This window comes from Cariama cristata, unplaced genomic scaffold (assembly GCF_000690535.1).
Source record: "Cariama cristata isolate BGI_N322 unplaced genomic scaffold, ASM69053v1 scaffold10831, whole genome shotgun sequence".
Classification (NCBI taxonomy): Eukaryota; Metazoa; Chordata; class Aves; order Cariamiformes; family Cariamidae; genus Cariama; species Cariama cristata.
The window spans coordinates 11,431-24,368 of NW_009601028.1; the positions used below are offsets into that span (position 1 = coordinate 11,431).

A 12,938-nucleotide genomic window follows, 5' to 3' on the forward strand; every position below is an offset into this window, starting at 1 on the left:
TCAGCAGTGCAGCAGAATAGGCTGAAATGACCCTGTGAAACCCCAGTGATTCTGGGAATTAAAGGATGTTCACTCCTGTTATGGTTCTACACTGCAAACTGCTTTTAGGGCTCCCAGTAGTACCCATTAGCAATAGCCAAGCTTTTCTGTTTTAATTTAATTTAATTTAATTTCCACCAACAAATTCCACCCTGTGGTGAGAATTGACAGTATCATGTTGAGAACCATTAAAGCATATTTGGATTGGTTTTACTCCATGTATATATACATATATAAAAAAATAATTCCTCCACCCTTCTTAGTTTTCTTTAGACAAGCCACTTCATAATAAGAGTGAGGCAGACACAATGGAGGCATCGTTATACTGTGGGATACCACCATAGGGAGTGTGGTTGGAGATACAGCAGAACACGCCTTGGCATTACACTGCCAGCGTGGTCTGATCCCAGCTCTGCTCTGAACCTCCCCATGATAAACCAGAATGGAGCCTGACAGCACTGGTGGTGTCCCTCCAGTTACCACTGGGACAGAGCTGGTGTCCTCCTTCTGTAACAAGACCCTGTATATCACTTCTGCTTCCTTTTCTCCTTGAGTGTTTTCTGTTCTCTAAGGACATCTTCACGCTTGAAACATCTTTATGCTTATGTAGCCTTGGGCTCTACTGGGAATTCCTATTGGGAATTCCCCCACTGGGAATTCTGCCACTGGATTTCAAAGGAAAGAGAATAATAATGTTCTTCATTAATAAAGGCTTTTCTGCCATGACTTTTAGGCCCCTCTCCAGGCAAGCAGGCAAGCACATGTTTAACATTAAACACATGAGCAGTCTCTATTCACACACTGCAAGCTAAAAATGCTCATTAGCCCTGGATCATGGCCCCAGCTGAGCTGCTAACACACTTCAGCTAGAGAGCCGGGCTGGAGAAAAGGTGGCTCTGAAACCTTTCATCATGGTCGCACCACTGCCAGTTGAGCAGCTTTGGCGTTTCCCACCCAAGCGCTGCTACTCCAACGGGCGATGGCATTGGCATCAGAGGCACGACCTGCTGAGCTGCGACAATGTCATCATTCAGAGCTGGTTAGTTGATGAGCACAGCTCAAAACACACCACATTCAAGTGCATCCTCTGGAGTATTTTCAGCTTTAGCATCTCTCCAATGAATGGTGAAAAGGGAATGATTTGGGGCAATGGGGGAATAACATGATTGCTGCAGTCTCTGAGATGCTGTTGAGTCCTGTAATGCTGCGTGGGGAGTGCCTGAGGAGTTACATGGGACTCTTCAGACCTTTATGTCACACTTTAAAACATGGACTGATCAAGCTTTCAAAACCAGCGTTGGATGGGGTTTCTGTGCTTTCCTAGGGCTAGAGTGTTGCTTGGGATGTGGGGCAAGCAAATAAAACAGATTAATGCTTTCTGCTTTCCCTGCACATGAGCTAGAAGGGGAGAAAAGGGAACAGGACAGTTCTCTTCGCTGCCTAGCACTAGTTAGCGGGCTGTCACGGTTCAGTGCCGATACAAACCAGCAGATCTGACCTGACCAAGAAAATGGGAAATTTTGTGACTCAGAGGGAACATCTCTATGTATCCTGGGGAAATCCCTAGGCAAAGCCACCTTAAACACAGTGGCTTGCGCAGGTCTGTGCTAAAAATCACAGTCCAGACTAAACAGTCTATCACCCTTGCTTAAGGCATCCTACATGAAAAGACACTTTTTAAAAAATGCTGTTAATACTGTTTTCTCCAAAAAAATCATTACCACCTTCAACTTCTCAACAAGTATAAGCCTCACAGCTTTCCTGCCTCCTCTGGAATTACTAGGTCATTGCGGACATCAAACTTAATGAAGAGATGAAAGATTCAGCAGAAAGGCAAAATCTTACTGGAAAAATATTTCTTCATATCAAAAGCAATTCAAGAATAATGAATATATCTAGCAGAATAATAAACAAATGCAAACTTCCTGATGCTTAGAAGAATACACATGAAGGAGGACACAAGACTTTGGGTTGGTTTTTTTTCTTTAAAACGACAATTCATTTTAAAAAGTGAATGTTTCCATGTGCTTCTGGGGCTTTACATGAGTGGGATCTCCACTGCCTAATTTTTTCCAATACTTTAAACTCAGCTAATTAGCCCAAGTCACTCACTGCAGAAAGGGGGCTCTCTCTGCTTCACCCCACAAGACAAGATGGAGCATCCTGCTACTTCGCACTGAGGAAACGGCAGAATGGTTATGGCTAACTTGGAGTCGAATTTGAGCAGGGACAAGAGAGGAGGAAAGGTGGCTATGGGTTAAAATAAAATAAATACATATTCAAAATAAATGCTATGTGCAATTCAGCTGAACTTTCTTGTAGGAAACAAAGATGTCTAGTTTCTTTGTGATACAGACTGTCATGCCTTCCTGGCAGTGGCTTTTCAGCTGATGCAATCGTAGGAGGAACCTGTAGCGCTATACTCCACATGAGACCTGACAAAGCAGTATCACTATATGGTTTTTTCTATTGGAAAAAGTGTTTGTCAGAAGCCCTCGTTTAAATAGTCTTGAAACAGATACTTCGTTAGTCCTACCTGTACAGCAAGATGACCTCTTGGCAATTGAAATAGTCTAACAGAGAATAAGAGCAACTAATATATGGGATCCTCTAGCACTTCCATACCACTGCTAATAGAAGAAAAATCAATATTAGTTCCAATATGAATGGAGTGTTGGACTGACTGAGCAGGGAGCTTTGAAATAAATATCTAAGAAATGTTTGGATGAAATGGACATCTTTACAGACATTTGGTCTGCATTTCTGAAATGTAGATTATTAAATCCACATTGTTGGCTTCTTCCCCCCTCTGCACTATGTCTTTCTTTACATCTTGCAAAAAATTTATGAACAAAGTTATTGTAAATCTGCAATGTCTGTCTTGTCACTTAGATTCTTTTCAGAAATGCTGCCTTGCCAATGTAGATATACAATCCTGTATGATTAATATTTATTATTTATAATTCTAAATACAATGGAAGGTCACTAAAAATACCCTGCTTAAAGGAGTCTGGAGCCCTTTAAAATCTCACTGGTGATGGATCCTGAGTCCTGAGAACTGAGCTCAAAATCTTAGCAAAACACTTTTCTATGTAGGATTTCCAGTATTTCCTGCTTCTGGCTATGGCTAAAGCCAAAAAGCACAAAGGTGAGCGAAAGTTACAGATCTGAAAACATGAGCTTGGATTTCAAACCCAAACAAAGGTCAGGGAATGCCTGAACCTGTCTATAATCTTAGATCAGCCTATAATAGAGTTACGAGTAAAATGCAAAGTTAGGATGCAGAGTGAGACTTGAATTCAGACAGAACAGGCAAGGTAGCTGAAAACTCCTTCATTTTCCTCTTATTCTTTCTCATATCCGTCAATACATTTTATCTAGATTTTTTGGGGGTATTGCTAGAAAAGTGAAGATATTTAAGGTTTTTTTAAATTATTTATTAAAAGGAAGGTAGCTTGGGGATTTTCAGATCTTATAAGGGAATCCTAAAAAGACATTTTAAGAACATGCAAATCATCTCAGAAAAAGCTCATTGCACTAACAGCTCATTTACTTTTCAGTGAAGCCTAATCATTTTTAAAAGTATTTTTTAAAAAACATATGCAATTTGAGGTCACTGAGATCAACTGATTGTGATTTGGCCCTCTTCTAGCAAAACTAAAGAAAGACATAGTAGATGAAGGTTCACAGATGGAAATCAGGTCAGACCCTGAATTGGTTCACTTACCCTGCCGTTTGCTGGTAGATCTGCTGCATGTTTGGACAACCTTCTTTAAGGAGCTAAATATAATAAGCACAAAGCAAGAATCTGCATCTGCATCTGCCTCTGCATCTTTGCTCAAAGATTGACTGCAACTGTGATTATGAAAAGCTGCTAATTGAAGTACAAACATGGAAAAAGACAACTGAGAAAAACGTAGATTCTGTTGATTGGCATGCTCCTAGCCAAATCATATTGAAAGTAAAAAAAGCCCAGCGATTCTTAATCAGATAGAAGACTTTTCACTAGAAATGGATTTGTGGAGCATTGCTAATAACACTTTTCTAAACAGACAGAGCCATCTTGACCAGCGTGCTGAGCAAAAATAAAACCAGAAAGACAATCGGAAAGAACTGAGTCAATTAAAATAAATAAATAAATAATTCCTGTAATCTTAACCAAAAAAAAAATCACAAATAATTCCAATCTCATGAAGAAATGTTTTTAACAAGCCACATGTGCTTGTGCAGACACTTCTAATCTCATTAGATTTTTCTGGCTGCTATTAGTGTTCTCTGAGCCAGTTGATTTCTCAGCAGTATTCTAAAGAGTGCGAGCCTCTGCCCTCCAGTCTAGCCATTGTTAAAATAGCCCATTCTAGAAGAAGACTTGGGAATTCATGGATTTTCTTCCAAGGTTTTGAAAGTTCAGAATAAATTGACCATTGCATGAGAAACAATAGTCAACCACAAACTATCTTCACAGTCAATGAGCAATGTTCTGCTCCCAGCTGGGTTACTGTGTAAAGTGGAATAATCCCACCAAAGCAACACGATGGCTTCAGATTGTCATCGGCATCACATGGCAGAGGCTGGCTTTTGATGCTGTCTCCAGTCCTACAGCTCTCTGGCTGCAAACAAGCCTGCTGCCAGGTTCCTCTTGGTGACAGCTCACCAGCTTGGGGTTCCCCTCAAATCAGCGCAGTTCTAGCAGCCCTGATCAGAAGGGGAGCCACATCACGTTACAGCTCAGCTTTATTTTATCTTGGAAAACAACAATAAATCTCCCCAAACTGAAAATTGAGAGCCATGTGCACTGTTGTACATATGAGGGCACATGAATTTCATACAAAAGAGCTAAAGTCATTCTGACTTTGATAAAGTAACGTGCAAATAATCACCAGTATAAAGCAGATTGTGTCAGGCAGATGCTACAGATGATAGAATAAAATAATCAGTTTTAGAAAACAATCCTAATTCAGAATCATGTAACTTGGATTGGTAAACCCTGGATGAGCAGGACTAAGGCGTCATGCATGGATTTCTGCTAGCATACTTGCTGAATTTCTGGCTGGAAATGTGCCTTTCTCTGCTTTAGCCTGCCCTCTCTGAGGCTTTCAGAGCAAACTTCTCCTGGGGTGAGATGATGAGTACTTGAAAGTGACCCATCTGGAGCCCAACGCAAAGAAAGCGCTTCCCCTGCCTGGAATTTGTGTGCAGCGACAGCTTTCTCCTGCCTATCCAAGTTTCCCAAGATAGCAATTATAAAGGAACTGGCAACCGTACAGTCAAGACGACAATATCCTACGTGGTTTGGTTAGCTGTGCCAATTCCCTCTATAGTCACTGGAGTCAATATGCTGTCCCTGTTATTGCTGTGTCTGTGTGTCTCTATCAACTAGCAGATCCACTGGACATTCTGGCAGACGCCCCACTCTTCCAAGGGCTGCCTGCTCAATTTCTCATTCACTCTCCTTTGCTTTAAACATTCAGATCCAACAACATCATGTAAATTTTATGCAAAGTAGCATCTGCAAGTCTGACATATTCGCTCAGGCTTCCCCCTCTTGTGCCAAGTTAAAAATAAATACCTTATAAACTCTTGGGCCTGCTAAGAAAGAATATGCATTCAGAGAGGTTTTTTAAATGTAACTGCTAAGACTATTTCTCCTTTAGGGTCAAACTCCTTTTTTTCCCATCTCTCTCTCTCTCATATTCTGTTCCTGCCTCAAGGGTCTCAATAGCACTGGGGGAAAAAGTGTCCTTGAAATAACCTACAGAAGAACCAGTTCTATGTATTCCTAACTTTCTTACTTGAAATTTCAGCTAATATTCTGTGTTTAAAACTCCAGAGAATACAGGTGTTGATATACCCCCAACATGAAACAAGAAACTAGTAAAGCGGACTCATTTCCAATACTGATTACGAATAATACTAGTTGAGCCAGATCTTGGGTTCAGATTTCAAAGGGTCTCCACCCCCAACACTAAAACTGCCTTCTCTTTTCTCCAGGGATAAGCAGATTTGTCCCTGACCAATACACTTGAACAGGTGAAGTCATAGGGATGCCAACCAGATAACATAATGATAAAATATATCTTAAGGCAACAAGGAGAAGAGTGTAAAAGGGGATATTGAGCCACCGCTGAGGTCAGTTAGGACTTGCTGAGCCGCTTGGCCACGTCTGCGTAGGCTTGCTCAATTTCTTTGTCTGCTGCACAGGTGTTGGTGAATTCGTCCCGGGCATACGCATTCTTCAGGTACCGCCACAGACCCGTCATCTCTGTCGGGAACTCAAAGTTGCGGTATTTCTTTGTAACAATCTAAACCAAAGATAAAAGAGGGAAAAAAGCATCTTGCTAGTGATACATATGTTTGGAGACTCGGGGGCTTATAACAGTAAAGCCTGAAAAGTGACTGTTGGTTGTCCCCTGTCTTGCAAGGATGCTACTTGGCCTAAGGACACTCTAAATCAATGGCCTGGCTACTGTCATCTAATTATGACATTCATGGTACCTAAAGTTCATTAATTTTACCATACTGGTTTTTAGTGTTTCTTACCAGTCTTAAGTACATCACTTAAAGCTGAGATGCCACATAAGATAGAGCTGATGAACTGAATCATAAAAAGCAAGACTGATTTAAGAGAAAGGCATTAGTAACAATTAGATATAACATATTTTCATATTAATTATTATACTTATATTTAACATTGTACTATTTTTAACATATATTGTATTTCTGTTTTTAATATATGTAATATCTTTTGCCTGGCCAATGGTGTCAGAGATGTAACCACCTACAGCTGTTGGAAAGCCGTATCTGTGTTCATGCAAAGGGAAAATACAGCGTGGTTTGGGTACCATGATTGAGAAACCAAGATGATTTAGCAGACCTTAGAAACAGGAGTATTAGGATAAACTGGGGGAGAAAATGGTTATTTCAAGACTTGTTAGACTAGGAAATTGTCTATCAAGGGAAACTTTCTATTTCTAAAAACACTCCGGCCCTTATTCAGGAAAATAGTTAAGTGCATACTTAATTTTAAGCACCTGTATAGTCCCATTGAAGTCAGTGGGACTAATCTGTGCTCAAAGCTAGCTGGTTGGTTAAGTAGCTTGCTGGATTGGGATATTTCAGTTCTCCTGTAAGAATATACCATATAGAATAATCCTGTGGTGACAGAATGAACTAGCTGATACGAAGGGATGGATTAGCTGATTTAATGAGTGCTTCCAATCTCTAATTTTTTTGACAGTATAAAATTGTTCCTGGGCATAAATTACATACATATGTGCCACAGAGTTCCCCTTTATTTTTAGAGCACACGGTAGAGCTGTTTTCCATCTCAGATTTTTTAGGACAGTCATGTTCTCAGAAATTACTGTGATTTGTTTTTATTACCAGGATCCACTTGGTATACGCAAGTCCAAATACTGTCCTAAACTGCATTTAATTAAGCATTCTTGCCTTCAATGGTGCTTCACACACACATGGGGAAGATAAAACCTGCCGGGCAACTTAAGCCAAGATTTTCACAATTTCCAGCACACATCTTCCATTAAATGAAAAAATAATTTACCCTTTTCTTCCATCTGTAAAATGTTTTTCAGGCAATATCCTACAGCTATGCTTGTCTGAGAAAGATTTTAATTCTCTTTTGACATCTTTCATTTCATCCCAAGGAGAATCAGATCAGCCAAAGAAAGAGCTAAACCTGCAAGGATATTACCACATTTCTTACCTGGTGACTTACGCACATTTTTTTTCTTTTTTTTTTTTTTTTTTTTCTTTTTTGCATGTGTGCAGTCAGCTCCCAGGCTCAGTTTATGTTTTGGCTCATGGAGCCAAATTAGATGCATGACTTGGCTTTAATTCCTAGCTTTCTTACTTGCCAAGGTCTGCCAGGTACTTGCTTTATTCTAAAGAAACATGTCATCTGATAAATTAAATAAATGCAACATTTAAAACTCAAGATGATGTACATTATTTGCGCTACACCAGTGACCATTGTACATCTTAAATCCTGGACCTCAGCAGTGACTTTGATTTGTTAACTTCTCTGTGTGAAATACCAGCTGGAACAAATATTCCCCAAAAAGATGGACTGCTGCTCTTAAGTTACAAATGGGTGGGAACTGACTAAAGTTTTGACATCTCTCTTAGGAATAACGGAAACTAATTAATATGAAAGACTGCTCTTATTTGCAGCAGGGTTAAAATAAAGAGATGAGATACCTAGATCTTAATATTGTCTTTGCTACTAATTAGTGATGGGACAGTTTCCCACGTACTAAATGCAAAGTTGCTTAAGTTAACCCATAGGAAATACTGAGTCTGTGTTTCAGACTGCTCTTCTAGGACTTAAGATATCTTTGCTGAAATACATGTTGTCTTTAGCACTTAGCTGTCGGAGCAGGGCACTTCATTGTCAGATAAGGCTTCTTTGACCATCGCATGACATCTTTTACCTTGACAACATGGAGTTTAGGCAGAAGGTTGCAGTCAGCAAGAGTCAGGTCATCTCCATCCAGAAATCTGCGTTTAGACACTTTCTCCTCTTCAGGGCTGTCTGCATCAATCTCCTCAGGCAGGGGGGTTCTCAGATAGTCATCCAGCTTCTTCAGAGCCTTCACCAAGCCTCTTTCAAGGGCTTTGCCAAAAAGCAATGAATAAGTGATTAGGGCAGAGTAAGAATTATTTAGAAACGTTCATTGTCAATGGCTATGGTAGTATCTAGAAAAAAAGTCAAGAACCATTTCTTTGTTTTTAATTTGTGCTCTAGTGCCTACACAGTCTGATGACAAAGTGGCCCAGCAAGATCTGCATGAGGGTAAAGCTCACCCTGCAATGGAAAAGGGGGACAGAAAAACTGTTGTGCCATGTCTTCTCCTGACTAGCACAAAAGAAAAACCAAAACAATGAAAGAGATCACAGAAGGAAAGAACAGCTTGTCAGTATGATACACCGATAAAACACCTACACCCTACGATATTTTCTGGTCTGTTGAGCATGTCACTCAGTAAACTGGAGCCCTGTACACTACTACTTTATTTTTCTAAGCAGCCAGGTAGGATGGTAATGAAGTAGAATTTTCTAGCATTACTTCAGCTCTAAGAAGTTGTAGTTTTACTGCTTTCAAATCCCTTCCAGAGTAATTAAAGGCAATAGCAATAATTCCAAAGATGCTAACCAGAGCTCTATGGAGCTGGAAGATACCTTACAACTGAAATGAAAGTAATACAACAATAATTAAATACAATGCTACATGAAAGAGATGAGATATTCAGCCGTCGTTAAGAGTCCCCTCACTTCAGGTTCAACTTAGGTGCAAATTCTCCTTTTGGTATGTCTCAAATAGGGCATTACAACGGAGAGGGGACTTTCGACCTCTCACTTCAGTTACTGAAGACCACGTCCCACACTGCTGCTGGCTCCAACAAATTCCAGTCTTTAAATGTCACTTAATATACAGCAGGGTGCACATATTTTACTCAAAAATATCAACCCAGGCACAGAATTTGTGTTCTTATGCTTCCCTGGCAGGATAACAGAAAAACTTGATTGCAATAATGCATCTACAGAAAGCTGAATGACTGTACGCAGGTTTGCATGTTATTTAAACTTTAAACACTCTGGGGCAAGGAGGGTCTTTTGCATCTCTGTTTGAAAGGTGACAAGCACGATGGGGTCCTGGCCCCTGACAAGTGCCCCAAAGTGCTAAAGCAATATAAATAAGAAACAGCAAGAATTTACAATGTGAAAAAATAACAACATGACTCACAGGCTTAGGGCCAGAATTTCAGCTGGTGAAAATTACCTGCAGTGATTTATACCTGCTGCAGATCTGGCCTGGAGTCAGCATTTAAGGCCTAATCCCATAAAATCTTATATCTCTGAGTAACTTACTGCCGTTTAACTTAGGGGAGACTACTCAATGAGTCAAGTTACTCAGGCGGTGTAGCACTACAAGGCCTATGGAGATAAATATATTTATGGAGCACAACGCAAGCTTCAAAAGGCGGCAGCGATCACCCTGCATAGAGCAGCTTGCTGGCACAGGTAGCTCTGCTGGCTCTGCTGTCAGCCGCCCCTGTGTTTTTGGCACGGAGAAAAAGGCGGCGTGTACAGGGCCATTGAGAGAGTGGGAGCTGAACACCACAGAACATGATTTCTCTGCTGCCCGAACATCCATTAAACCTTGTGCCAGTGATGGAAGTCAGATTAAGCTGCCTGATGTCTTGCTCCCACTGAAGCCTCTTGGCCAAGGACCAGGGAACCATACCAGCTCTTTTGTGGCTGACTCTTAGACACAGTGGCAAATCCTGGCTTAATTGATTGACTGGAGAAATGACTGCGATCCAACTGAAAACACCCCAACAAACATAGCAGGGAGGGAAAGAATTTTATTTCTGAAAGCAGAGCATTTAAAGCGACTGAAGTGCTGCCATCTATAAAACAAAAGTGTTGCCATCCCTTATTTAATCAATTCAAATTGAATTTTGACACTGACATTCTGCTGTCAGATGCTGGCAGTGGTGTCTTTAATCATCTGCAGCTGCGCTCCACCGCACAACTTCTACTGAAGGGTAGTAACTGCATAGCGTGTAATATACCCCCATGTGGCAACACTCAAAAGATTTAGCAATCTCTTTTTGGTTTGACCCATAACACCTGTTGAATAGACGGTTCTCCTTCTCTTGGTCAGCCTCAGACTATGTCCTCTTACAATGCATTCATTTAGAGACAATGGAATCAAATTACTACAATTTAATTCAATTTTGCTCATCCAGATTTTGGAGAACTGGCTTAACGCTGAGCATTTTCCAGTATCCCCTTCACCCAGTAGGATCGTTGGTTCTCTGAGTCATCTGTGCAATATTTCCAGTATCACTACTACGTTAGATGCTTCACGCTAACCCATGGGGTCAGTTAGGTGTGTGTATGGAGACAGGAGCAGCAGGTGAGATCTGTTTATGTAACTTTCCTGGAACTTATTAGGGCTTGGGGTTTTTTTTTGCTCTTATTGATATATCAAAGTGCGTCATGGCTGTCTCAAAAACAATGCCTGGAGCGAAGCCTGTTTGTGACAGTGGGAAAAACATCTATCTGAATTCATACTTGGCGCTTACATACGGCCGCTTTAGGCCAGAAATAAGTGTATGTTCGGGGTTCAACACATCTGTGACCTAATTCACAGGCATTGCTGGAACCCACAGGATTCTGACATCTCACAGTGAAATCACCACACGGTCAGGACCATCTCGTATCCTGATAGTCAAGAACTGGACCACTACTTGTGACACCAATGACCCCATTCAATTAACCAAAGCTTTTCTGATCGTAGTAAATCTTTCAGAAAGCCATGAAAATAGAAGAGTAGTGAACAAGGGAGAATTGCCTTTCTTCCAACTGAATAGTGACAGAATTTTGAAAAGCTAAGATAATTAAGATCCTAAAATTGCCATTTCAAATGGAGTTAGGTGCACAGGGTCACATTTTTAAAGCCTGTCGATGGTTTTCAAGGCATTTTTTGAAATCCATATGCAAATATCCATGTTGCAAATCCTACTTTCTAGGTGGCCTGGCACATTCAGATTTATCTATATGATTTGAAGTCTTATGTTCCTTGAGAAGATGCTCAGGGAAATCCCCACTCAAAGTAGGAGGATGTTTAAAAGAATCTCAAAATATTGAAGCAAGAGGCTTCTAAGCACCACATCTCAGAGGGCGCCAAATGTCTAACACCAGCATGGGTGGGAGAACTCACCCTATGTTTGAATTCACCAGTGACCCCCCAGAAGAGAGAGGTATCAAAAGCAGGTCAGTTTTTTCTTCCTTACAAAATATTTTGGGAGAAGTGCTGTGATTTTACCAGTGGTATAGGGAGAACATTTTCCTGGAAAGTGGAACATTGAGTTTCAAATGCCTTTTCAACATTATGTCAGCCCAGATCTGCCAGATGAGACCCCACCAGTGGAGTATCAGGTAATTTGTACAGCTCTCCTGTTGAACTGTTTCACTTTCCATAAATGACTCAGCATTCAGTGGATCACAACTGAAGGCTGACACCACAGGTAAAAGTCAGAAAAACTAAAACTCTCTCATTTTCTGTCTTATCTGGTTGATATTTAAACACTATGCGAAAGCTGAAAAAATTTGAACAGAGACCGAGAAATAACCTCCTCAGAATATCCAACAGTTCTGAAGGTTTTGGGACTCTGCTGAGGAAAGAGCTGTCTAGGTTCACGTTACTGAGCGAAGTCAGCAGAAGAAAGATTTAATTCTAAACCTCCCATACTATGGCTGTTTTGTGAAAATCTGGATGACTCTATACACTGTCTCCACTGAGAATACAGGGGACAGTGGGCACTCACCAGGGCAGGGGTCTTGTGAATACCAGTCACAGCACTAGACTGAATGAAGACATGTAAAAAGATGTGACTAACCAAAAAGTGACTAATTCCCCATTTGCGAAGGTACCACTCACAATGAATTTCAGAAGTGGCTAAACAGCTAATTCCCTTGGCAACTTATCCTCTTGGAAACATCATTAAATAACTAAATAGGTTTGCTGATAACAGCTGAGGCTCCACTGCAAGTCAACGGGTGGGATTAATGTTTCCTGCAGTGAGTAAATTAACTGAGTAGGTTTGAATTAAACATCCTGAGTTTCCTCTGTAGTCAGTGGAGTCTTCTCTTCTACACTTGCTTTAGGTGACCCCTAAATAGGCTTCGTGGAGAACTTTTCCCAAAGTGTCTAATCTCAGCTTTGCATTGCCTTGGTAATGACATTACCAAGGGTGGAGGATTCAATATTACAATACCAAGTGGAAATATGCCTGAGAATGTAGCTCTGTGCTGCTTTTGAAATTTCTACCTCCAATTGCTTCCCCACCCTGCAGCTGTTCAGTATGAAC

At 40.7% G+C, this 12,938-nt stretch overlaps 1 protein-coding gene across 2 annotated transcripts in view; it reads right to left on the reverse strand.

Moving 5' to 3' along the window:
• Positions 1-6,173: 6,173 nt before the first annotated feature.
• Positions 6,174-12,938, reverse strand: part of CLIC5 (chloride intracellular channel 5) — a 72,842-nt gene continuing 66,077 nt past the window's right edge. For both annotated transcript variants that reach the window (XM_009710282.1, XM_009710283.1), the window contains exons 5-6: positions 8,490-8,671; positions 6,174-6,341 (exon numbers count right to left, since the gene is read on the reverse strand). In XM_009710282.1, the coding sequence (XP_009708584.1) occupies positions 6,174-6,341; positions 8,490-8,671 (350 nt within the window). The remainder of the gene's footprint in view (positions 6,342-8,489; positions 8,672-12,938) is intronic.